The 26,109-nt window shown below is 52.7% G+C and overlaps 8 protein-coding genes across 8 annotated transcripts; 3 read left to right on the plus strand and 5 right to left on the minus strand.

Annotated features, from left to right (window-relative positions):
* Positions 1 to 4,689: 4,689 nt before the first annotated feature.
* Positions 4,690 to 5,265, minus strand: J4E92_010755 (uncharacterized protein; the record flags this gene model as incomplete). Its single annotated transcript, XM_051502090.1, has 2 exons — positions 4,690 to 5,178; positions 5,233 to 5,265. 2 exons carry the CDS (start codon positions 5,263 to 5,265, stop codon positions 4,690 to 4,692), a joined length of 522 nt encoding a protein of 173 aa, XP_051347717.1.
* A 1,701-nt stretch (positions 5,266 to 6,966) lies between these two features.
* J4E92_010756 (uncharacterized protein) lies at positions 6,967 to 7,575 on the minus strand (the record flags this gene model as incomplete). The annotated part of the gene is made up of 1 exon (XM_051502091.1): positions 6,967 to 7,575. One exon carries the CDS (start codon positions 7,573 to 7,575, stop codon positions 6,967 to 6,969), a length of 609 nt encoding a protein of 202 aa, XP_051347718.1.
* Positions 7,576 to 9,239: 1,664 nt separating this feature from the next.
* Positions 9,240 to 9,944, plus strand: J4E92_010757 (uncharacterized protein; the record flags this gene model as incomplete). The annotated part of the gene is made up of 1 exon (XM_051502092.1): positions 9,240 to 9,944. The coding sequence occupies one exon, from the start codon at positions 9,240 to 9,242 to the stop codon at positions 9,942 to 9,944; it is 705 nt and encodes a 234-aa protein (XP_051347719.1).
* A 1,511-nt stretch (positions 9,945 to 11,455) lies between these two features.
* On the plus strand, positions 11,456 to 12,083 carry J4E92_010758 (uncharacterized protein; the record flags this gene model as incomplete). The annotated part of the gene is made up of 2 exons (XM_051502093.1): positions 11,456 to 11,463; positions 11,516 to 12,083. 2 exons carry the CDS (start codon positions 11,456 to 11,458, stop codon positions 12,081 to 12,083), a joined length of 576 nt encoding a protein of 191 aa, XP_051347720.1.
* A 2,521-nt stretch (positions 12,084 to 14,604) lies between these two features.
* J4E92_010759 (uncharacterized protein) lies at positions 14,605 to 17,284 on the minus strand (the record flags this gene model as incomplete). The annotated part of the gene is made up of 5 exons (XM_051502094.1): positions 14,605 to 15,551; positions 15,681 to 15,771; positions 15,829 to 16,131; positions 16,181 to 16,289; positions 16,344 to 17,284. 5 exons carry the CDS (start codon positions 17,282 to 17,284, stop codon positions 14,605 to 14,607), a joined length of 2,391 nt encoding a protein of 796 aa, XP_051347721.1.
* Positions 17,285 to 18,954: 1,670 nt separating this feature from the next.
* Positions 18,955 to 21,591, minus strand: RHP54 (DNA repair protein rhp54; the record flags this gene model as incomplete). The annotated part of the gene is made up of 2 exons (XM_051502095.1): positions 18,955 to 21,435; positions 21,586 to 21,591. 2 exons carry the CDS (start codon positions 21,589 to 21,591, stop codon positions 18,955 to 18,957), a joined length of 2,487 nt encoding a protein of 828 aa, XP_051347722.1.
* A 193-nt stretch (positions 21,592 to 21,784) lies between these two features.
* On the plus strand, positions 21,785 to 22,404 carry J4E92_010761 (uncharacterized protein; the record flags this gene model as incomplete). Its single annotated transcript, XM_051502096.1, has 2 exons — positions 21,785 to 21,913; positions 22,000 to 22,404. 2 exons carry the CDS (start codon positions 21,785 to 21,787, stop codon positions 22,402 to 22,404), a joined length of 534 nt encoding a protein of 177 aa, XP_051347723.1.
* Positions 22,405 to 22,939: 535 nt separating this feature from the next.
* J4E92_010762 (uncharacterized protein) lies at positions 22,940 to 25,298 on the minus strand (the record flags this gene model as incomplete). Its single annotated transcript, XM_051502097.1, has 3 exons — positions 22,940 to 24,092; positions 24,140 to 24,960; positions 25,008 to 25,298. The coding sequence occupies 3 exons, from the start codon at positions 25,296 to 25,298 to the stop codon at positions 22,940 to 22,942; spliced, it is 2,265 nt and encodes a 754-aa protein (XP_051347724.1).
* Positions 25,299 to 26,109: the final 811 nt, after the last annotated feature.

Genomic DNA, 26,109 nt, shown 5'->3' on the forward strand with positions numbered 1-26,109 from the left:
CTTCTAGAGCTTCTTGGATACGTTAGGCCTCTGTATCCTCAGCCCACGGTCTGGAGCCTACGTGGACCTATTCTTGATCAGTTTCATCCGTCTGGAATCACGCCCAGGTTTACGTCCGATTGCACCCCAAGCCATGAACTTGGAGAAGCGCATTCATGACTATGCAGCTGCAATATGTATGCTGTTGGCCAAGAAGGCATTAGCGAATGGCCCATCGAACGGATGACCTGCTGCACACCCATAACGCAGCCTCCACTTCCAACATGATAGAAGTTGTACTGGGAACGGTTCCTTTCCAGCCACCCAGGGTGGCTTCGGCAAGAGAATCCTATGGAAAATGGCCAGACATCGCCAACCCAAGATGAGGAAGGAAGAACCGGTGGCCTGATAGTCTCTTGTTCCTGGGCTCGTCTGTCTATCTATAAGAAAGGTTTCATGCTCGCTATTAGCAACTATCAAGTAACCAGCTAGTCATGTCGTGCTCTACGCTCTACATAGTATAATACTTACTATCATTCATGCCACCGCACCCCACTCTGACGCAACCATGACCATTTCCAAAGCCATCACCATCGGCCTCGCTGCCCTTCTCACTTCCCTAGCTGAACGTGCACCCGTCACGCCGCGCAGCGCTAAGATGATGGCTCGCCAAACTGTGGGTTGCGGCGAAGTCTGTAATGTCACGCAGGTAAGTGGTGGCCGAGCATGTAGTTGGCAAAGATTGCTGATGCTTCTTGTCAGGGTCTTTTGGGGATTTGCAGCTGCGACTCGTTCCAGTGTTTCCTTTCTATCTACTTCCAGGGGGGGTTAGGCCGTCCTATCATACTGTCACTTCCTCGTGGATAGGGCAATTTTATCGACAGCCATAGCTGATTCTGATGCCTTGAAATTGCTTGAACCGTATTGTGAGCCATTGATACTTCATACACTATCCTAGTATGATCTCATCGAACTGAGCAACCTGATCCCATACGTCCTTCAAGATTGTAGCTATACCCCGCCTCTCGAATACGCCTGGTTTACCGTTGACTGGTATGACACAAAGCGCACCAACCTCGGGATGTCCGAAGCCGCTCGCATAACCAACTTCATCATAAGAGATGCCGATTAAATCCAAGACTCCAGCTTCGTCCCGGGATAATTGCGGATGCCAGTGGTCGAGAGCCGTAATGCCCACAATAGTGCGCTGTGCATCATTTATAGTGCCCAACGGTATCAGAAATCCGAACGCTTCGTTCCTGAAGCCCCACGGTATCCAAGGTCTTACCGCTTCATCGTGCTCTTTGGCGTAGCGTAATACACCAAATCGTGCTCTTTGTGCTTTAATGTACAGATATGGGTCAAGATATTCCGGCTTGCATAGCTCCGGAGACGCCTTAATGCTGCACTTCTCGCTAGTCATCTGGTGTTTCTGCAGACAAATGCCGCATTGCGCATATATGACAATGGGTACTTGAAGCTCCCTGGCGTCTTCTCTACCGGTAGGCCACCCATAGCTGAGAGGTATGCTGTTGATTGCTTGACCATTATGTCGCCAGGCCATCCACGACCAGCTGGGTATGACGAATGACCCATCTGGACGTAGCAACATTCTTCTCTCCAAGATAGCCACCCCCGAGCTCCACAAGAGTGCGCGTGAAAGTTCACATACTGGGTGACCATATAGCAATCTCGTATGAACAGCAGACTGAAAATCGCCCAGGCTCGTGTAGAAGTTGATGACCCCTAGGAACGCTTTTATGGAATCTTGGTCGTACGATAAAGCGCGAGGAGCGAAGTTTTTTGCCGCTATTGAGTATGCGGCCCAGTCTGGTTTCCGTTCAGTCGGCGAGGCTTGACAGAGGATTGGCACAAGTGTTTGCATTCTGCTCGCCTGATTGATACTGAGCTTGAAGCCAAAATCTGAACCCTCTTCAAAGTCGTCCTCAACACATTTGAGACAAATACGGTCGTCGATTACTAGCACCCTTCGAGAGGAAAAGCCTTCTTGTAGTGTCCAAGCTCGCGAACACCATGGTAGTGCAAAAGCGGCTGGTGAATCAGTCCCTTTATCCATTCCAAACACGTAGTTTGGATAGCGTATGACTCTACCAGGTAGAATACGGTCAGTGGAATGGATATCGTAGCCGGTGATGCCGCCGTTTGCGTTGTCCTTGTTTGCCACCACGATTGTCAAAAAGGCATTGGCATAAATCAAATGCATTCGGTTCAGATAGAAGGACAGATTGGGGTCGTCCTGAATCAGGCAGAGACAGTCTACCCATAGGTAGCGGACGTCTAAGTCTGCAGTGAGACGCATAGCATCTCTAATAGTCTGCGGAAGAGTAGCAACATGAGATCCGGATGACAGGCTTCGAGGTTTGTGAAGCTCCTCCATGTTTCTAGAAGTCAAGTTGGTGGACTTGACGTTGCCCCAAACGTAGCTTAGAGCTATATAGCGCATGTTCGAGACGGGCTTGAGAGTGATACATTCCTCGACTACATCGATAAGATAGAGCGGCATGTTCAATTCGTTGGCGGGATTATGCCGACAGCCTTCGTGCTCGCGCTCGCATCTATCCAGCCACGATTTGATAAGTATCGTGGGAAGATTTTTTCCCTCGGTGTAAGTGGCCGAATCGTTTCGAAGTCGCGTAGGGTAGTCTGAGCGCCGTAGCAGGTAGCAGTAGTGATATGGAGCGCTGTACATGTTTGCTGATGTCTTAACCCGTGCTGACCATGGCTCAGAGAAGAGATCCTCTTTGATCACAAGTTGAAAGTACCGCGCATAGGGGCCCACTTCGTCGAGTATATTTAGGATGTCTTTGCATGATGGGCAGGTCGTGTCTGGCTTGATGTCGGCTGTATCAGCTTTCAACGAAAGAATCCAGAGGCCTGGAACACTGTGTGTGGGCGCTGTATTCGGAAGATCGTTGAAGGACCGATCCGCACGTAAGCACTCTTCGCAATACAAAGCGTCCACGTCCGGTGATTCTCGAGAGTTCAATGGCGCAACTTCAAACATCTCCTCCATATCCACGATAGTCTGTGATTTGCGGGACAGGACTAAACCAGGTGCTGTGGTCTAGTTCATAGTGGTATCCGTAGGGCAGCAAGTCGGTTTGTGACTGAGAAGGCTGCAAAGAGAGTGGCGTTTTACATGCCCCGCGATCATTGCTGCCTACGCCAAGTGAGGCGCATCTCAGCAGGCAGGTACATCCGGCCTATCAGCCATGAGAACGCCTGATGCCGCACTCCAGAACAGTGTGGCAGAATCGAGTTTCGCTAACAAGTAAAGGGCCATACTGCTGTATGGAAGAGCTGTTTATCGAAGCGCGGCTCCAACAGCAGTAAGCGTATGCGTATGCTGTCGGGAAGCATACCAGTCAACCACCTCGCGCATCGCAGATTAACCAGTTGTCATTATCTGATAGGAAGGTAGAACTCACACAGGCGACCATCTCAACCCCGTTGTCCACATCTCCTTGTGCAACCCTCCAAATCCTGTCAAGTATGCCTCCAGCTCCAGAACGTTCCGCCAACCTCATCCCACAGCACACCACATCACACCACCACACCACCAAATCACGCCTAGACCCCCAGCCTCCCCAAAACGGCCACCTAACCACAACAGCCCCGCATCTAGACCTCACCTTCACCAGCACCCTCCCCAAAATGAGGGGTAGACAGCCCAAGCAAAGCAGTCGCAAGCCTGCTGCAGCACCGCCGATCACATACCGCATGCACACGGACCGATAACACACCTGCACGCTATCTAAAGCGAGATCGAACCGCCATCCATTCGACGCCCGATTCTGTTGGGACGTAAGAACGGCTTTGAACCACCGTTTAGGTGTTTATAGAGCGATGCGATGCGTTTTGGTGGGTGTGTCGCGTATGGTGTTGCTTATTGCGTTTGTGGGGGAAAGCGGTGGGTGACGTCATGAGCACGTTGTTTGGTGGAAGGAGCAACGTGGGAACGTGGGAACGTGGTTGAGGTGTGGCATCCACGTTGTGGCGAACGTTATCGCTATCGCTATCTAGACATCATGTGAGGGATGGGAAGGCGGAAGCAAAGGATACCCCCGCTTTACAACGTTGGAAAGACGTGGTTTGAAGTCATCAAGATTATTAAACAGAGCGATCGCGCGTCAGCGTTGCGGTGCGGAGAGAGAACTTACGAAAAAGCACGCTGCGCGAAAGAACCATGGGGATGCAGGGACCGCGCGCCAACATGTCGCCAAAAGTTCCAATTGGACGGGAAGGGCTCTACCGGCCAAACGCCCCGGTACGCTTACGAAGATTTATTTCGGGATGATAAAACAAAGTGCGCAAGAAGCATTGCGTGAACGGCAAATATTACGTCGTCAAAAGCACGCGACACGGGACGGGATGAACAACAGTGATGACAACAATGACAGTGATGATACGTGATAAAGTGATCATGATTTCATAAAACTAACTATACAGAGATCTGGTCGGGAACCTAGCAGTTCCATCGACTTGATGCAACGATTGCATCAAAGGGGGGTATCTGTTTTTCTGATTTGAGCACTTCATTTCAGAACCGTTGCGCCAATTGCCTGTCCAAAAAAGCAAACGCCGCTCGTAAACACAAGAGAACAAAATCGCGGTCGTGATCCTCGTAACCCTCACGTCATTGCACCATGAGAAACCTTACATGGTGCGGACGTGCGTCAAAGCGTGAGCTTAAGCCCACGTCTTGGAAGTGTTGAGACCGAGCTCGAGATGCTGTGCGATGGCGTCGGCAAAGTCGCCGCCAGCGTTGGAGGAGTGACGGCGGCGCTCGCGTCGTATTTGGTGCTCGGCTTCCATGAGGCGGCCTTGGACCCAGGCGCGCTGCTTCTCGTCGTTGCGGATGCATTCTGTGTTCATGAGCTCGGTAAGGGTAGCGACGATTTGCTGGTTGATCACGGCGAGCTTGTGGGATTCTTCCGTGTGCATGTCGTCGACACTATTGCGTGGGGTGGAGCTGGTCCTGGAGCCGACGGCGACGGGGTCACTGGCTGCGGGGAAGGGCGTGGAGTACTTGGGTGAGGACTCGGGCGAAGAAGAGAGAGACTGAAACTCGGGCGACGATGCTGCCATTGGGGCGTTGAACGGAATCTCCATGGCCATGCGGCGTTGGAGAGCTTCCTTTTGGGCGGAGAGGAGCATGTACTTCTGCATCGACTCATTCTGGACAGCCATGTTAGTATGTGTAAAGGAAGGAAGCACTTCGGAGGAACTCACTCTACATAAAGTGGGTCGCGACATGGGAGCCATGGTGTAGTCTGATATGGTGTTGCTTGGTGCTCGTAGCGTTTAACGTGGAGGGAGATTTGATTCCTGCTGATGTGGGGTTGTCTGGGTACTGATAGAAATACCAGTTGACAATGCCAAGAGCGTTGGTGCTAGGAGATCGGCGGAGCCCCAGAAGTGTGGGTACGAAAAAGTTCTTGGTGGTGGACCAGAGTGGAGTGATGGTGATAAGGTGATGCTGCCGCGACGACTCGGTAATGGTTGATGCTTAAGTATCGAGGCCGGTGATGTCGACAGAATATTCCAGAGTTTGACGGATTCGCAAATGCGGTCTCCTGAGTCTGGGGATTTGCTCGCAACTTAAACAGTTTGTGATGGGGCCGCGCATTCACATTCCCGGAATAGGCCATGACGTGCGATTAACATACCTGCACCGAAACACAGCGCGGCTGAATCCGTCCTTCCGCGGTCACTGTGTCGAGACGCCTTTGAGTAACGGGGCCCGTTTCGCAGAACCCTGTTGGGATAGCCAGGGGTTGGGGCGTAGTCCAGCTGTGATTGGCGGAGTCAGCCCCCTTGCTGATCCTCCTGCTTCCCCGAAAGGTAAACTAAGCGATATAACGTCACTGGTAAGAACCTGAATGTAGGGCCATGGCGCAGGATCGTGATCCAGTAACAGGATCGCACATGAAAGGTCTTGAAGCAGTCGATGGCACATGGTACCTGCATTATCGTGAGTAATTTTGCCTGCAGACTCTTACCCTTCACTTGTGGGTAACTTGTGGGTAATGCGAATTCTCTGCCCTCCATCACAATGCCATGATGCTGCCGGAAATGCCATGGTGACACAGCATGACGTTACGCTTGATCCAAAATTATGTCTGAGTCAATTCGGCGCAGGCCGAGGCGGCGCGGAGACATCCTGCGACGTCACTTTTGCATGGTGTTGACATTGGGCAACTTTGGTGCTCGGGCGGCTTCACAGTGCAGCACTACCAAAGATGTGGCTTTTTTGGAGACATCCCAAATGATGATTAGGCGCTGCACTTGACTGCTTTCGATTTCCTTCAACGTGTCTAGAGGCCAAAAGGCAGGCTTAGTATGAAAAATCAGGTTTCGACGCCACATTAGTGGCTCAGTCCCACGTGTATCCGGGTTTCGGCTTGGGTGTGACGTCCCTGTGCAAGCCTCAAACCCCAACCATGGGCATAACAGGGCTGTTGGAGATTCGATCGTCGTTTCTAGCGTATCAGGGCCCCGTAAAGGTTCCACGACAAGGCTTCCAGAACAGACCCTTGATCCTTCACGCCGCAGGGAAGTGTCACGCTGGAGTGCCACGTTGGTGACAGAAGACTCGTGGGATTCGTGTACGTCGTGGACGATACCGCCTAATCATGACAGCGGGAACAAGACCTTGGCTTATCGTCGCCCTGGCGCGCCGCGATTACACCCAACATTCAGGTATTCGCATGTCCTCAAGCAAGCGTCATGTCGAAGCGACATACTCCGCATGATACGCGTACGGCACAAACACCTCACTGCCTGGTCGGGGTTGGTCTTAGAAGATCGAGGGCCTGACCGCGCAGATCATACGGCGTCGTCAATCGACGCCCGGTCGCTGCAGAAGGGATTGACCGAAAAGCAAGCGTGTACCGGCACCCAGCGGATGTACATGAAAGTGATGCGACATGTTGCGAGACATGAGAGCGGTGTGGTACAGGCGTGTCACTCTTCAGTAGAGTGTCGATCTGACCAGAAGCCTTTGCCGTAGCTGACTAGGATCTCTTGTCCACGTCCGATGCCCTTCGCTCTCTTTCCGCTTTTTCCAGCGCTGAGCACGAAGACCCCGACTCTCTTCTCCACCTTCCCGTTCCCAATGTCTACAAGTATGTCGCGAAACTCGGCGACCGGTGCGGCAGCGACGCCTCGGTAGTCGTTGATGAAGCGTGCTTCGTTGCCCATTTTGGATGCATCAACGCCGATGCCTAGTTCGCGGTCGAGTGAGAGGTCGTAGTCGGATGCTTCATCAATGTCAGTCTGATCGTGCACATAGCCCAAGTACGGCAAAATGAACGAGTCTGGTGGCAGATGCTGGTTAGCATAAAGCGCGTGCTGTCCATGTGCAGGATGCGCAGAGTCCGTGACGGGTGTGATCTTGACGTTCGAGTATGGCCCATTCGGCTTGTAAACCTGTGTATCGGGTGGTAGATCGGACTTTGGCGATATAAGTGCGCTAACTTTGTCTCTACAAAGCTTCTTGGAATATGAAGGTGCATGAAGGTAGATGGTTTGCCCATCCCACCCCTTCGGCACAGCGCCAGATGATTTTGGCATCTTGCTATCGAATTTGATAGAGTTGCGCAGCTTTCATCTAATCCAGTCAGGCAGTCGTTCCTTCGCGGGGGTCGAGACGACAAGCTTGGTCCCTCTCTAAAAATTGCGAGAAGCTCGCGGCAAAGATGTGGAATATCTGTCTATTGTGCCTTTCGGTAATGCATAGTACGGGATTGTGCGGCGAGGTGGTGAGGTGCGGTTGTTGTGTTAGCAAAGTCAAAGGGAGTGTGGTACCGAGGGGCTCTTGCCCGACCGGCAACACTTCGGCGGGACGGGCTAGAAGCGACAAGAACACCCACTCTCGCTCACCGTAGCACTCACTAACACCACACTACGCCTCGCCCTTTATCGACGCGACGCTCTCTAGCTCTGCGCGGAAATGATCACTATTTGTGGGATATGATAACGCGGAAGGATCGGGATTCTTCCTGTTGAGCAGCGCGTCATTCGTTCTCCGACGAAACACCTGCGCCCAAGTAGGTGCCGCGCTTAATGCGTGACATGCGACTACCATTGTGGCGCTCACTAAGCTCATGCGCCTCTCCTGAGAAATGCCAGATGCGAGATTGCGCTTCCAATGTTACAAGGAATACTGTGGGTGGATGACTCTCGCAAGAAGAGCCCCCGTATGACAAGAGCTGAGACAGAGCTGAGAGCTGACCAGCCTTGAGGATCACAGCAGCTCCGGCAACAGCTTTCCGCTACATCTCGATGGCTACAATAGTTCGCAACATGGACGGGCTGTCGGCCCTTCGCTGGATCTAGTCGAGGTCTAGATGCAAGGGCAATGCAGGAACCCGCACGTCCCCAGTCCATCGTGAACCAACGACCTCGCCAGCATCAGACCGGTCCAATCTGGCCCTTCTCCTATCAGCGAAGCTATTTTTGCTCAGACGCGGGGATTGCTCCAGATGCTGTCACGATTACCCATCTCCACTCTGATCGGGATTCCAGTGCCTCTGGCAAGGAGCCCCTAATCGTCGCTCTGTTCAGGTGTTCTTTGTCACAGTCAGCGGCTCGGCGCCAATGCCAGCTGCCAGTGTGTCTTACACCTCGATACAGTCGCGCGGCTTCTTCTCTGCTCAGAGCTGACATGCAGGTGCGGATCACGAACCGGAGATAGGTACCTACCGGGCGATTGAACATGTTCCGCGTGCACAAATCGAACGCTTGCGGCAAAAGCAGCTAGAACGACGGGCGATGTGTTGGGGCGGCAAGGCCCCTTGGCAGGGGAAATTGTCAACCTCATTTCGTTTCTGCACGCAATCCACCTTTTGATTGGCCCGCTCGACTTCCATCAATAAACAGCTCACAACGGCCCATGTCGAAGCTTTCCACAGGTTCCCCTATTTCGTACTATGCCAGGCACAGTCCACCAAACGGCGCCACCGGCACGCCAGAGCCCTCGCGATACTGCCAACCGAATGCAACTACGCCAATGCCCCCTGTTCATGGACGCTGGCGCTCTTGGTAAGGCCAGCTCGTGTATAGTTCTATATAATGGCTTCGCCAGCTGCTCCTCAGTTGATTCCTCACCACACACTCACTACACTCACTAATACACGGTTATCACCGATCACACTCGTTTTCAACGACCTCCAACGCCTTACAACTTAATACCTTCCGTATTTTAATACCACCCCCCCCCAAAACCAAACATCAAGATGCGTTCCTTCGCCGTCATTGCTGGCTTCGCCGCCGTTGCCCTTGCCGCTCCCCAGGCTTACGAGGCTTACCCTGCTGCCCCGGCCTCTTCCTCCGCCGCTGCTGAGTACCCCGCCTACCCTGCTGAGACCCCCGAGGCCTCCAGCTCCATGCCCGCCTACGAGGCCGCTACCTCCTCCGCTGCTGAGTACCCGTCTTACCCCGCTGAGACCCCCTCCGCTTCCATGGAGGCTTCCAAGCCCGCCTACGAGGCCAGCTCCATGGCTCCCGTCTACTCTGCCTCCAAGCCCGCCTACACCACCACCGAGGTTGTCCACGCCACCAGCTACGTCTGCCCTGAGCCCACCACCATCACCTACGGTGTCTCCACCTACACCATCTCCTCCAGCACCACCCTCAGCATCCCTGAGTACACTGCTACCTACGTCCACACCCCTACCCCCGAGATCCCGGCTGTCCCCATGCCCACTGTCACCTCTGCTTCCGTCCCGGCTGCTGAGCACACTGCGCCTGCCTACACCCCGGTTTCTCCCATCTACCCCTCCTCCAACGGCACCGTTCCCCACGTCCCTGCCGGAACTGCTGCTCCTACTGGCACTGGTGCTATGCCCAGCGCCTCCAAGCCCGCTGAGTTCACCGGTGCCGCCGGCAAGGTCTCCGTTGGCTTCTTCGCCATCGCTGGTGCCCTCGCTGCTTTCTTGTAAGCGGTTCGCTCTTGAGTGATTCGTCGGGTCATGGTCTTCCATGGCCTAGCTAGTCTCTTCTCGAGTTGTGGAAAGAGGAGGAAATAAAACATGGCTTCACGGGTTACGACTTCGACTCTGCATCACGATTCAGTCTAGGATTGGGAGCGCGGTGTTAGCGGTACGAGCCCTTTGCTTCCTTGCGCAATCAAGTCGCAGCGGCATTTCGATGGATCGATATACTTGGTATTGTAATACGCCTTGGTTGGAATGCTTACTGGCCCTATGGAGGGAGTCGTGTGGTCCCCGGTGGTCTTTTTTGTTCCTAGACTCTTTGCCTGTTCTGAGAAGAGTTGGCTATCTTAATGACATGATTTCCACCTTTACTTTTCGACTTGACTGTCTACCTGATACCCTTCTGTACATATTTTACCATCAATGCATTTGATCGTAACTTCATACACTTGCCTCGTGCAAAACATATCGTGATACTTCATACAATCGCTGTCTTCAAAATATCTGATGTACTGACGTCTTGACAATCTTTCCTTCTTTACCCTGATCCTCGCACACGAACCACCGTTCAAGTCGGGTCGCCCCTGAGACCCTGCACCGGGAAATTACACAGGCCGCCTTACCCTACACTTAACCCTGCAGCACGTCGTGCCTGGCATGTGGCCCCCCACCCATTCATCCGCCCGTGCATTCCCCAAGAACGCCAACATACCGAACGCGTCACCTTTCGTTCAACCTAACAATAAATTGACGGCATCTCGGCTCTTGCGACCCTTTGTTTTAGTCACGGCGCGTACATCCATTCCTGATGTTGTTTGCAGGACTTGGGTAGGCGAGCGGATATATTGCTTTTTTTCCTGGAGAGAGGGTTGACGCGTGGCTTGCGCGATATGGCAAGCTGTTCTGGAACGTAGGATTGATGGCGAGACTCTGGGATGGGGTTCCTTCACGAGAACTACGTGCCGAGAGCCGCGATATGGAGAACTCGTTTGGGTAGAGCGATGCCGCATACGTGCACGTTTGCGTATGCCGCTTCTACTATACCACCATCTTACAGCCGGGGTCAGCTTGTCATCTTCTGGTCACCCAACCATGATCCAAGGAGACGCCGTTGCGTGCTACGAAGGTTTATCCGGTCTTATTTGGACATCTTGTATCGGCCAGAGATGCCTAGTCTGACAGAGGAAGATTTATCGGGAGGTAAGCTGAAGCTGGGTCAGAAAGCATACCAATATCATCGATATTCTGGAAATTCTCTCTATACGCGTGTGCATCCCGAGTTTTGAAGAGCTGGAACTGAGATCAGGGTCCTGGGAAGGAACGCTTTCCATCGCAGCTGCCTCCTTTCGTCGTGAAGGTATCGCATGAAGATACCGCATCCATAGCCTTGGACACGATCGTGCACTAAGCAAATAGAACGCCAAACTGCTACATCAATCCACGGCAACCTCCACTGGTTCCTCCAGTGTGCATGGAGTCAGCTTGTATCCGCATTGCCTTCTCGAAGACCGACGCCGATGTCTTTGTAGCCGCCTCGCTGGTGTTTACTTCCGCCTCGTACGCTTCCATATTGGCAGGTGCAAGCGTCCCCAGCCTTGGAAGGAACGACATACCAAGGCTTGCACGCCACCGAGGAAAGGCTGCGAGCGTTCGACACAATATGGGCTGGCATTGCCCGAGACGCTGCCTGCCCCAGTACCAGAAGCCGACCAGAAAGTTCTTCTAGTGCATGCTGATAGCGAAGACCGAAACGGTGCTGGCACGGAGCCTATCCAACCCTCGTCTCCTCCCGCGTCGCCCGCGCCACTGCGAAAGCGCGCACGAATCGGGACCGTCAATGCGCCTATCCTCCTCTCCTCAGATGTCCACAACGAAGACCACACCGAGCCGGAGCCGAGGGGCGACGACTACATCAAAGTCGTCTGCATGCCGAAGCTGTACAACAACATGCCTTTCCGGCAGAAGGTCACCAGGGACACGTACATCTTCTTGCGGCAGATGCGACCGGACCTTGTGCCTTGGACTGCTAGCATATGGGATACGAACGCCGCTCGTGACGGCACAATACTTGGCGGCTGCATGTTTGCCCAAGTTGATCCCGCGAAGGCGTATAAGCAAAAGAAGCTCGTGAAGAGCGCTGGGTGAGCTACCTTGGTTATATTCTTTCATGTAACTTTGATTGTAGATATGGAGTATGAGATTTGTAAGATCATACGGACTTTGTCGACTGAATGTAGGTGCGCGAGTGTTTTGACGTACGCCGTATGCTAGACAAGGTCTAAACCTAGTAGATCCAGGTATACGCAAGGCGACTACTAGAGAAGCTACGGGTTTATTGGAAGGTATGATAGACAGGTTTGCTAAATACGTGCACGTCGAATGTGTCAGTAGATCTTGTTGTGAGCCGTTGTCGCAGTCTATGCAGCATGCTGGAAGCTTGCATCTGCCGACGTGAGGCCTGACAGTGTCATCGCCAACACACATACCTTTCGTCGATAACAGTGTGTCGCATTGTGAACTAATACCAACCCTTTCTACTTCATCCAGCTACTGAAGTCGACCGCCTAGGTCGACTCCCGTTCGGTAGCACGAGTCTCAAGTATACGCGACAATTGTGTTCTGCATCTGCCGACTACAATATGAAGCCAGGTAGTCTTCGGCATCCCTTTCGATCGGCGAGGCAACTACAAGTGCTCTGATAGCGTATATATAGCAGGCCGAATGCCAGTGTAGGTCTTAACCATCTTACAAGACTTGCTGAAACCGGTTCTAACTTTCTCGTCTTCACCGACCCGATGTCCATTAATTTCACGAACAGACGAGTGATCAACAAAGAACAGACCAATATCCTCCTGTACAAGTCTTTCTCCTCGGTAATCGCATCGCAAAAAGCACCAAAAAGTCGGAATCAACTCAAGCTGCATACTGGATGCAGCGTCACAATACCTGGAAACGAGATTGAAGGTTGCGCAGCCCCCAAGGCGCTCATGCGAGGGCGTAAGAAACGCGACACCTCGTATCATACTTGCATTTCGCATACTTTCAAAAAGCGCATGTATCTGAACACCTGCGGAAAGCCGTCAGAAGTATGGTAGCTGACTATGGGCTGTTAGCCCAACAGAGTGTGATCAATGTCAAATCCTGAGTCTGTCAAGAGGTCGTCCCTTCCATCTCAACCACGACCGCAGCACCAGCCGGCATGACCATCAACATAAACAGGAGGGCTATCAGGAGTAGCTGCAAAAGGTGAGCTTAATACATGCCGCTCTCCCGCACCAAAGGGATATTTTGATCTGCAGTAAAAGCGTGAAACAATGACCTACCCGCATCGCTCACACAGGCTATCTACGGCGTTCAACATCGAAAACACGCTGCGAAAGCAGTTAAGAGGCCTCTGACAGCCTCTCATCGAACGGTATTGCCATCTTACCTCTACCAGCTCCTTGATGGTGCGCGCTGCGGTGATAGGCCCAGGCGACTACTATAAGGCCACGAAGTAGATATGTACTTCTATGTATTGCTTTGGAGAGCACGGTGTAGATCATGATCCGGTTTTTAACTGCCATCCTGCTGATTGGACGGTGTATCATGGGCTTTCTTGGCTTGGAATATTTCGACCTAGGCTACTACATCGAAGTAAATACGGAAGAACACATCCTGATGCATAGGCCTGAAGCGTACGATATGGGGCACGATCCGGTTTCAGACTGCTGTCTTGCTAATCGGACGGTGTATTAGAGACATTGTTAGCTTGGAATATGTCGGCCTTGCCTACTACATGAGCACAGATACGGAAGTATACGTCCTAATGCATAGGTCTGAAGCATACGATTTAGGTCGTGATAACGTTTGTAGCTGCATTCCGACCAAATCTGCGGTGTGCGATGCGACTACCGTGAAGGTCAAAGCATAGATAATCACTTCAACATACCCGTCGAAGGCATACAATGTGAGCCGTAGTGGGTTATCTCGATGTCATGGGCTAGCCAGGCGGTATCGAGTGAACTTGATATCTTTGACAAGAACGAAATTCCGGGATGTATCCTCATACCAAGGTTCAAACATGCCTTAACTTGTCGTAAACCTTTAATGTATCCGCAGCTACTTGCTTTCGCTACGTACATAAGTTTGTTATTTATCATAGAAATGCAGCATAAATAACTTTGGAACGCATGCTTTGTACTCCCGGCCGGTTTTCACTTATATTAACCCCCCCAAGACTCATTCTTAACTACAACCACACAAGAGCTCATAGCATTTCACCGCACCAAGAGGTAGATGTTGTTGCACTTGAAGTCTTTCATGCATTGTGCTACGCTAAAAGCCGAAGGTGCCATACCAAACAATTAGGAAATGGGGTATCATATCGAATACAGTAAACCATCTTTCTTCCTCCCATAACGCCTTTTCCTCGATCTCGCAAGATCAGTATCGTATGAACATCGCAGCCTTGTGCGCAAGGTATTCCGGGTTAGCAAACGTTGCTATGTACCACAAACCACGCATGTCGAAAAATGACATGATTTGTAAAGCGCACCATTGGAAATGAAACATGGTAAGTCGAACTCTTCTACACAGCATGCTTCTGAGTTGCTATGCCAAAGACTTGGGCCGCGCCCCAAGTCATGCTCGTGTTGACGCTCATCTGATACTCATAGCCTCCCTTCTATCTTTCCTTGAGCATCTTCGCCGTCGCCTTGGGCATCTTCTTGTTGTCGCCGAGCTTGGATATCGAGCTCTCAGTGTGCATGTGAGGTGCCACCTCGACCAGCCATTCTGGTTGGATGGGTAAGACGGATCGTACGTAAGTCTTGGATGACTCTACGATCTCGAAGAAGACTATCCATTTTGGCCGGTTCTCGATCAGGCTTGAAGAGGGGTGGATGAACACCGTCATCCCGTTGTTCGATATTGTGCGATAACTCAGCCCATCACGCGCGAGTCTTGCAGCGTTGACGAAGTAGGCCGAAGTTAAGCACTTCCGGATGGCGACGTGATCTGCGATGCCACAACTCGAATGCGGTACCTCAACGCGGTCGCAAAGACTCTCGAGCTGATCGCGAACGTTCCTAGCCCGACTGAGACACCTCCACTGGAGGAAATTCTCAGTAGCCCAACGACTATCGAAGCCGCTTTCCTCGTACTGGTTCCAGATGTTGAGATAGGTCATGAAATCACCGCCCTCGGTGCTTGCAAACCTCGCTCTTGCCGCATCAGCTGCTACCTTCTTGTCTCGAGGTCTCAGAAACAAGGAGGCACTCTCTCCTAGTACACTGATGATTGAGAGTATTTCGGACCTGCAGCGCCAACGCTCTGACTCAAGTAGCGCCTTTGAGAGTCGGATGTCCAGCGGTAATTCGGCCATCCTCCGTCCCAGTTTCGTCAACCTCCCGGTCGAGTCGAGGGCAGAGAGAGCATACAAGCTCTCCAATGATTTGCAAACGCTGGTACTGCTAGGGGATGTGAGAAATTCGAACTCGAGGAGGTTGTCGATTCTCAGCGCTTTCAATGTCAACACGACACCATCGAGGCATGTTCGGAGCAGCTCAGGCTCTGTCTGCTCGGGGAGCTCGTTGTAGTAAGCGTGTTTCGTGTATAGACGGTATGCATATCCTGATATACGAAATTAGTATCTGTCTCAGTAATTTGTACAGCAGCATTACTAACCGTGCGATGTCCGTCCAGCTCTCCCACTTCTTTGATTCGCAGATGCTCGAGAAATGGGGCTGACAGTCAACGAACTGATGTTGCTGACAGGGTCGTAAGTTTGGGTCTTCTCGTAGCCGCAATCGATGACGTGCTTGATTCCGTCAATTGTAATTGATGTTTCAGCCTAGGCGTACAAAGTCAGTACATGTTCTTCATTAACTTGAGTATGGGTAAAACTTACAATATTTGTTGAAACCACAACGAGCCTAGCATTGGGCGGAGTCGGCTCGAACACTTTCGCTTGGGCTTCGCTGGATAGCGCGCTATACAGGGGACGAACAATGAGCTCCGGTACCCTGCTCCCGAGTTTCTTCATAGTTGTCTCGAGATTTTCCACAGCAGCCAGGATCTCTTCTTCGCCAGTGAGGAATATAAGGATTCCGCCCATGCCATGGTCAAGAGGTGATGCCAAGTGAATTTGTAAAGCAGTCGTGCATGCTGCGGCTAGGTAGTTTGCTTCTGGAGCTATGGTGTAGCGGATGTCCTGAGATAGATTAGTATATGTCAGATATATGACTCGACAATTAACTTACAATGGGCCAGCTACGACCCTCAACAGAAAATAGGGGCGCGCCGTCAAAGTAATCCGAGAACTGTTTGGCGTTGATGGTGGCGGAGAGGATGAGAAGTCTGAATTCCGGTCTAGCTCGACAAACTTCGCGACAAAGACAAAGCAAAAGGTCAGTAGCGACAGACCTTTCGTGTGCCTCGTCAATCATGACCGCGGAGTACTCAAGTAATAAGGGATCCACCATGGCTTCTCTAAGCAAAATTCCGTCCGTGGCAAACTTCAAGACTGTTTTTTCACTCGTCTTATTCTCGAACCTGACAGAAAATCCGACCTCGTTGCCGAGCTTGCAGCCATACTCTTCTGCTACGCGCTTGGCGACACTCATGGCGGCTACACGTCGTGGCTGAGTGACCACAATCTTTCCGGCCTTCGTATAGCCTTCATTGGCCAAAAATTGCGGCACTTGTGTCGATTTTCCGGAACCAGTCTCTCCGACCAGCACTAAGGTCTGGTGGTTGGCCACAGCATCGAGTAACTCCTGTCGATACTTGAAGATTGGAAGGGATTCGCGGGTTTCCTTGATTGACAAAACTCGCTTCTCCGCGGCATCGAGTTGAGCTTCAAGAGCTTGCTTGGCAGGGTCCATGCGAGCTACATCCTCCGCTGTGAAGCGCACCTCATTAGCTGTATCGAAAACGTATTCGTACATGTCTTGGTCCTGAGGAATACGTGGATTTGACGTGTACGCATCTGGAACATCTTGCTGAGGCCTGGAGTCGTACGCGTCGTTGTGTCGACGATAAAGTACGTCGTTTTTACTCGCGGTACCCTCCAGGAGGGGGTTATCCGAGTCCGTTTGAAAATGAAAGCCATCCTGTAGTCGGGAATCGTCGATGGCATTTCGCGCCTCGGCCAGCTCCAGGGTCTGACGATTCTTCTTAAACTCTGCTCTTTCTCTCTCGCTCAGCTTATTCCCCAACCTCGCCTCCTCTTCTGCTTCCTCGGCGACCTGGCGGCGGAGTAGGGCGAGTTGTTGCGCTTCGCGTTCGGCAAGGTATTTCTGGCGCGACGCCAACCTCAAGGCGCTGACATCCTGGTCGCCGGTCTTGCGGCGCTTGGAATCCATGATGTGCGGTAGTTCGAGTGTTTTGGCGGTCGCGCGATTCGGCGGGATCGTGGTGTCGAGTCGAGGGTATGGTATGCGTGTGCGCGCGAGGTTGGTGTGCGTGGAGAGTTCACTCGGATGGTGGAGCTCGACTACGAAATGTTGGAGCTCGGACCAGGTGGCGCGAGCTAGCTAGCGGGATGGAAACTTCGGTTGCCGACTACAACGAGGCTTGTCTACAACAAGATGAAGACAAAACTTGAGCCTGGAGGATACAACGTCGTACGTTTCGTTGGTTCGTCAGATGAAAAGTTCGTGAAATCCTCAACTTGTCCGCAACAAGATGAATACAAAACTTGAGCCTGGAGGATACAACGTCGTGCGTTTCGTCGGTTCGTCAGATGAAAAGTTCTTGTAGCCTCAAGGTAAGCGCTTTCCAGGTGCTGGTCTTCACAGAGTGGGCTGATGGAAGTTGAGAGGAAGAAGAGTGTAGGAGGAAGGAAGGAAGGCGGGAGGGGAGCCAGCTATAAGGCCTCTCAGAGACTAGCGTGATGGAACCATGGATGAGAGGTGAGAGGTGAGTTGGCTGAAGCATGCCCGGGCGGGTGTAAAAGAGTCACAAGAGTGGGGCTACGTCATAGGCAGCTGCCGTGAAGAGAAGGGACGGTAAAGGTAAAAGTGGGGACGAGAGAAGAACGCAGTGATGGTGATAGGTGAGTTTGCACATGAGCGGTACTGATGGTAGCCATAGACTGGAATTCTTGCGCATAGTGAGAGTGTGGCACGTATCAGCATGAAAGTCATCGCAGACTTTGGTACTGTGTCTGGCATGAATGGGGCGAACACCATGGGTCCGCCATAGGCAGTACATTCGATCTATAGGCCCCGGGGGAATGTTCCATACCCGCTAACGATATCATACTCACAGTGCTGAACAGTACTTCGGCACGGAATGGCATATGCTCTTGAGCTTCCCACGATGCCTTCGGACATCCTTTGTTGAAGCGCATGACCATCTGCGACTCAAACAAAGAAAGTACCAACGTCTCTAGAAGACCTATGACAAGCGGCAGAATCAGGCATGAACGGTAGAACATGAATCACAATCACAATCTTGGAAACCCTCCGCCGTTTTGCTCCGTACCCAATACCTGCCGTCCAGTTCCAACATCAAGTTGCGACTTCCCTCCCAACCAAGAAACCACCACGCCACGGACCGCGGATTGCAAATCAACATCCACGGTTGGCCGCACCAACCACATCGATCAACCCGTCCCGTATGACTCCGTCATTGCTCCGAACAACATGACGCAACGCGTTCTCGCGAATGGAGCAACAGCGATTACACATGTTCGCTTTAGGAATATGGGCCCATCGAGATAGGCGAGTGTGCGTCATGCACGTAGCGCGACAGGAAGGTTTCGGCAACCGCGATGCTTGCTTGCAAAGTCCGTATACTCGATATCAACATGAGCGACATGAGATGCAAAAGCGCAGTGACCAAATCTTGCCAACATAAAGATATCATATTCATTATCATAACCCACTATCTAACGCCGCCCATCTCAACACCACGCTTCATGAACGCTATAAACTTCGAAAAGACTATGCAAATGACACATGCTGACAACAACACTACCACCATCTTGCTCATCAGCACCTTCATCCCACACCCACACCAAGCCACCCGCTCAATGACTAATATACTGAAACACAGCGCTAACATCCCTCAACCCATCGCCCGTCTCCTGCCTCAACAACAAATCCTGAATCTTGCCCAACGGCCCCGTCTCGCCATCATTAACAAAGTGGTTCCACGTGCTCGTATCGCCGTAAAGCATAGCCGGCGCTTTCGCCACTTGTCTCCCATCTTCCTTCCTACAGCGCTTACACTTGAACGTGTCGTGCGTGTCACTCGTGGTATTATCGCGGTACTGGAACAACTCGCGGAGAGAGTCGAGTGAGAAATGGCGTTCGACATCCTCCGCGGAGTCGACGACACAAGACGACAAAGACTGTTTGTGGGACTGGCGCTGGAACACTTTCTCTTCGATGGTACCCGTGGTGATGAAGCGGTATACGAAACAATCTTTCTTCTGTCCGTCACGCCACACACGCGCAAGGGCTTGCTGGTCAGCAGCGGGGTTCCAATCAGGGTCGAAGAGGACGAGGCGGTTCGCACCGATGAGGTTGAGACCGCAGCCACCAGCTTTGGAGGAGAGAAGGAAGACGAACTCGGGGCTTTCGGGGTCGTTGAATTTGTCGACGAGCTTTTGGCGCTTGCTCACGTTCATGGTGCCGTCGAGACGGAAACAGCCGTAGCCGCGTGAGCGGCATAGCATGGCGAAGATGTCGAGGGTTTGCGTGTAGTTGGAGATGAGGACGATTTTGTCGTTGGTTTCGGCGCGGATGCGGGCGAGCATGCGGTCTAGGACGGCCATCTTGCCGGAGTACCATGTCTTGACCTCGCGGTCTCTGCCTCGTGCGTCCTTTTGTACAAAGTCGTCTGGTAGCTTGTCTTCGCAGCCCGGCAAGTCTTCTGGTAGATTGAGTAGGTCGGGGTGGTTGCAGAGCTTCTTGAGCATGCCGATGACCTTGAGCGGCTGCGAACCCTTGCCGCGGAGTAGACTCTGAACGTCGGGTGACTTGATGAAGTGATTGTACAGGTCCTTCTGGAATGGCGCGAGGTTGCAGAACACGACGTGCTCGTACTTGACTGGCAGGTACTTGGAGAGAATGTCGTTGGTTCGGCGAATAATGAACTTGTTGACTAGGCCGAGAAGCTCGGTGAGACGCTCAGTACCCTTCTTGATGTCCGCATCCGTTCCGTTCGCGTCGCGACCCTTCAAAATAGGGATCTCGTAATGCTTGCGGAACTCCATGCGCGTGCCAAGGTAGTTGGGGTTGGCGAAGTTGAGTAGCGCAAAGTACTCTGACAGATCGTTCTGGATGGGTGTGCCGGAAAGGATAACTCTCCTCTGCACGTTCAGGTTGTTGAGCGCGGTAAAGGTCAAGCTGTCACCGTTCTTCAGTCGATGCCCTTCGTCGCAAAGCATTAACCCGATAGGTGTCTGTCCGAACTCGTCGGCGTAGAGGCGCAGCGTTTCGTACGACACAATAAGGACAGGTCTGACAACTGCGCGTCCGGATGCGATCGACCATTGCCGTATTTGCTGGATGAGCTCCTCCTTTGATGCCTTTCCGTCGATCGCAAAGGGTGTGACAGCGTCCTTCCCGAGCCACTTGATAAGCTCGTTCGCCCAATTCCTCACTAAACTCGACGGACAAGCGATGACGCACTTTTGTATCGTCGACTTGCCAGCATCGGGTGACTGCTTGAGTAGTGTCCACATGAGCGCGATACACTGCAGCGTCTTTCCAAGACCCATCTCGTCTGCCATGATGCACCCGTTCGCCTTGGGATCAATCATGCCTGTCGTAGCTCGGTACAAGAACTTCACACCCTCGACCTGGTGCGGTCGTAGAACCTTCGCAAGTCTTGGATCGATGACAACTGGCACACGCGGCCGCTCATTGTCCACCTTCTTTTTCAACCCCAGTATCTCCGCCAAACTCTTGTGTACCAGCGGCGCCTCCATCTCCTTCTTCTCTGTCTGACTCAGCTTCGGTTCCGCCTCTTCCTTCGGTATCGGCTTGTCGTCAACCGTAGGATCGTATAGTACTATCGCAAACTCTCCGCTCGGGTCGTGTAGTGGTCGCGCAACAAAGACGGTTCCAGTCCGCATACCTAGCAGCGGCGCTGGTCGATTCGGATTGTAGGCTCCAACATCCTTGTTGACTAAAGGAACGATGAACTTGGTTCTGAAGGCGGTGTCTTTGTCTTTGGGCTTGAAGACAGGGAATCGGTTTGCGTCTCGTGTGGCGAGGGCTAATCGGTCTTCATTTGAGTATGGCTTGTCACTCTCTCCATCTTCGCCTCCAGCACCAGAGTAATCGACCTTCCTCCTCTTCCTGGCTGGCTTCGTAGAGACACTGGATACTGTTGCTGAGCCGGGGCATCGGAAAGGCTTGATGAGACGTTCCGTCGACTGTGGAGTGCCACCATAAAGACGCGCCGCGGGCTTCGCCGGGGTGGCCTCGCCAGCTGCGAGAGTCTTCGGTCGATGCATGAGGAATTGACACTTCTGGTAGGCACTGGGGAGGTTTGCAGCCTATATCGGATCGATGTGGTGGGAGTTGGGAGGAAAGAGAGTGTCGTGCTGTAATGCTGATCAATGCTCGCAGGTGGCGGAATCTCGACGCGTAGATTGTTAGCTCAATCACGTCGTCACGTGGGACGACAGGCAGCATCGTCATCCCACCAACATCAAGAATCTCTATTGTACCTAGATCCCGTATCTCCATAACCTCCTGGTCGCATCCCCATTATTTCCATACATCCAACGCGTCAATCCCCTACCTCTCCATACCCCGAAAAACCCTGTGACCGACACCTCCGAGCCCATCTCCGCAAATTCCCCCAGCAACCCACCCCAACACACTTCCACATCCCTCCCCACCATGGCGCGAAAAGCAATAGCAAAAGACCAAATCGTCAAACTGATCGTAGGCGCAGGGCAAGCCTCGCCCTCGCCGCCCGTCGGTCCCGCGCTGGGAAGTAAAGGTGTGAAGAGTATGGATTTCTGCAAAGTACGTCTAATCATATTCCCTGGCTGTCGCATATCCTCATACCCCATTGTCGCATACCCAGTTCATGTATACTGATAATAACACAGGAGTTCAACGCCCGCACCGCCCACTACACCCCCGGCACCCCCATCCCCGCCCGCATAACCGTCCGCCCAGACCGCTCCTTCCACTTCCAACTGCGCACGCCCCCCACAGCCACGCTCCTCCTCTCCGCCGCCGGCGTGCTCCCCACCAAGAACAAGATAAGAGGAGCCGGAAACGTGCCCGGGCCTATGAACAACCACGACGGGCAAAAAGGAAAGACATCGACGAGTAGTCCGACGGTGGGTAACGCTGTGAAAGGGACGGTAGGGACGGTTAGTTTGAAGCATGTGTATGAGATTGCGAAGATTAAGCATGGCGAGACGAGGTTGAGTGGGTTGAGCTTGGAGGGCGTGGCGAGGAGTGTGGTGGGGCAGGCGGGGAGTATTGGGGTGGTGGTTGTGCCGTAGATGGGGAAGGAAGTGCTGGGAAGGGGTGCAGAATATCAAAGACAGAAGAGATGAAAGTGCACTGGAGCCAGCGCGAGATCTTACATGGAACGGGAGCTGTGAAACGAGGGCAGGGTATATGGCATACTCTGAGGGCCTTTACGTGTTGAGTGGAGAAGAGCTTGTACATATATTGTATACCTGGATAGACTCATGATGCATGAACAATTTCGACTGTATATGGAAGGGAATGCTGAGATGGACTCATGTTTAGATTGAGTATGACGAGGCTTTTGTGCGGACATATGTCTAACGATATCTAACAATGACTGCGACAAGATAGCAATGACACTTCCTACTGTTACATCTTCACCCCAAATCTTCCTGGCACGCGAGAATAGTCTCGGCGCCGTAGCTGCGTTCCATCCGTTCGAACTGGTGCTCATTATTACCTTGAGTGCCCAGCGCAAACCATCAGCACCGGCATGCTCCAATGCGATCTCGTCACCTCGCAATAAAGACCAGCGCTGTCGTAAACCTCATCCATGTCTCTCCCTCACGAAAACCCATAAACACCCCCCTGCTCCTGAAACCTCAACTGATGATCCCTCAAATCCGCCCAAAGCCTCAATTCACTCTCCTCATCCAGCGCGCCACTCGGATCACTCGCCTCGGGACTCACCCTCTCCAACTTACTCAAAATATCAAGAAACTTGTAAAGGTAATCCTGATGCTGCAACGCCACACTCCCCCGTCTCTCCTTCGGCACCTCAAGCAGGGTACTAGCAATCGAGCGAATCTTCTGCGTCTGTGTCGACATGAACCGTAAGCTTGCGATCGGGCTGATGGTGTTTGGGCGAAAGAAATCACGTGTCGACATGGAGATGACGTAGTCGTCAATCTCATGGACGGGGTAGAGGAAATCTGAGTTTTGCAAGTAAACGTAGAGACTTACAAAGGAGTCGCCGTTAGGCTCCATGTTGACCATGTCGATGCTGCCCAGGACCACGAGGAGGTCTTTGACTACTTGTTCGCGCTCTTCTGACATTGCCTTTTCGAGCGCGTCGGCGTCGGTTGTTGTGCCGGATACAAACCTGTCGATTCCTGCAGCGAGGACGTTGGACGTGTTTTGCGCACCAGCTTGGCCCTTCGACCGCTGATACTTATCCAGTTGAAGGAAGTACTTTTCCACGAGGTGCGAGCGAGTGGACAGATGGCTGGCGTAGATGTTCGCTTTCTGGATCTCGTAGCGTCGCAACTCGTGCGCTTCCGGTTTGTGATGGTTGTCCATGGCGGGGTCTCGCATGCCAGAGTATTCCGGCATGGGCGGGTAGTAGGGTTTCTGCTGTTCGAGCCCACTATTGCTGCTGGACTTTGGCCGGACTTTGAGCACCTCTGGTAGGCTGTCCAGAATCTGCCTACAGCGCTGCAGGCTTTGTGCGAAGATCTGTTGTTGTCGATCCCAATCGAATATTTCATCAATCCCAAATGCCATCTCTGCCGTTGCTAGCGACGAGTATGACAGGAAGATACGCACATTGATGTTGAATCCAGTGAGCATGGAGACGACCCCTTCGCGCTGCGGTTGTATCTCATTTGGGAAGATGTGTACATCGTCGACTTCTCGGGGTAGTGGTGGTAGAGGCTCGGTAGGTGTCGCAGGCGCAATCATCAGCTCTCCGAAAGAAGCGCCGAGCTGTTGTATAGTCCTGTCAAAGTCAGTCATGGTCGACACTGCGAGAATGCCCAAACGTACCGCACACCCACAAAAACCGTCCAGAAGACGCGCCGACCAATCTCCTCGGTGATGTAGTCTACTTTGAACTCTCTCGAGCCGTCATGGTTCGGTCCGTTGGAGCCCCACGCACTCGGCATGCCACCAAGATAGGTATAGCCCTGAGCCTCGGGTTTATGGAGCCCCAGGGAGCGTATGATGGTCAGGCACTCGGCGAGGTACAGTCGCAGTTGCCGCCATTGGAATACGTAGGCTCCGGTCAAGCCGAGGAAGTAGCTGGTACACGCGTCGTACACGTTCAGAGACGGCCGGTCGAGATAGCCAGGCCCTCGCGCCCGCGCGCACACGTCCCGGCACTTGTCGACGAGGGAGAGGTGATTTGGGTATTCGCGTCGCGTCTGTGTGTTGAGATGGAGACGTGGTTTTCGAGGAAAGGACGCGACGAGGACCGCGATCATGGACGCCAGCAAGGCGAGGAACGAGGGATTCGTCAGGTCCTCCCTATGCCCCCATGCTTCGCGGAACGACGGCTCGTGCGGAAAGGGACATAGCGGATGTATGAAGGTGAAGAAGTCGTCGATGAGGGCGTTCAGGGTGGGCAGGGCGCATATCTCTTCGGCGGAGAGCTGGGCTGGATGCGACGACTGCAGTTGCGCCAGCGCATGGGCGGCATTGGTAGGAGACTGCGGCGTCGACGACTCGGAATCCAAGTCGCCTATCCTGCGCTTCTTGATCGCTTCGGCATGCCTATTGGGCGGTCCGCGTCGTCGGCTCGGGCGCTCAAAGGTACACGGAATCTCCAGCGCGAGGCACGCTCTACACGGCGGGCCCGATTCGTCGCACTACAGACGTCAGTGTCTATCATGGTATTATGACTAAATGCGCCCACCTTGACTTTGCGAATGCTGCACGAATCACAAGCTTTGCGCAGGCGGTTCGGCTTGGACTGCTGCGGCAGCGGAGGATTCAAGGCATGGTTCGCTTGGAGAGCCTGCTGGGCCTGGAGCACCTCGTTGATATTCTCGAGCTTCGGGTATGCGGCTTCTTGCGGGTAGGCTATGCGCGTCGACGGTGCCTGACCGTCGAGAACCTGCCCGTTGGGATACAAGGGCGTGTAATTATGCGGGTCCTGGCCGTCTGGTGGTGCAGGATACTGCGACGCATGCGGAGAAGAAGTCATGGCGTAGCCGCAGTTCTACCGTGACGAGGGAAGGACGTTGGCTGATGTCCCGTTAGCTTCCGGTTAAACAAAACAACTGCTCGGTAGCTTCCAGATGTATCAAGACGACAGGGCGCGATCAACTGCCTGGCCGGACGTGACAGGTCTAGTAGAGTTTCTAGTAGGCTTACTTGCATACAGGTTTCGCGGTCCGATCAGACACGGCAATTACCGACACGGTTAGATGGGTACAGGGACAAGGAGAGATGGTCTGAGACCGCTCGCAGTGTGCGATTGAGTGTAACAAGACCAGATGCTAGCAATTGGAAGACGTGGACGGTTTAGAGTTGGTGCTGGACATTGCATGCTCATGGCATGAAAATTCAGAGGCTGTTTCAAGCTATAGATCATGTTAGGGCAGGCACGATCCGCAGGACGAAAACATCTTCTCCAGGACCCCCAGTCTCGTTACACCACGCGTGATGGTGCTCATTTCTGCATGATTGTAGACCCATTGTCATAGCATCATGTCTAGATTTCATTTCCGCTCAATGACGCAATTCAGATAATCTCCTAGCGCGTCGATCGTCTCGAAAGGAGTATACTCCGAGATCCACGAACGCATGTTCGTCCGATGAACGAATCGCGTAGACAAACATGTCATGGACGCGTTCATTTTGCTCAGATTTGACATTTGGACCGGAGACGACATCGATGTAAAGAAGGACTTTCTGTATCAACGCCCGCTAATCCCTTCAAATTGGTATATATGCTCGCATCACTATGCCTCTAACATCTCAACCCACCGTATAATCCAGTTCCTCTTAACATT

Source organism: Alternaria infectoria (assembly GCF_024043175.1).
Source record: "Alternaria infectoria strain BMP 0036 chromosome Unknown scaffold_42, whole genome shotgun sequence".
Classification (NCBI taxonomy): domain Eukaryota; kingdom Fungi; phylum Ascomycota; class Dothideomycetes; order Pleosporales; family Pleosporaceae; genus Alternaria; species Alternaria infectoria.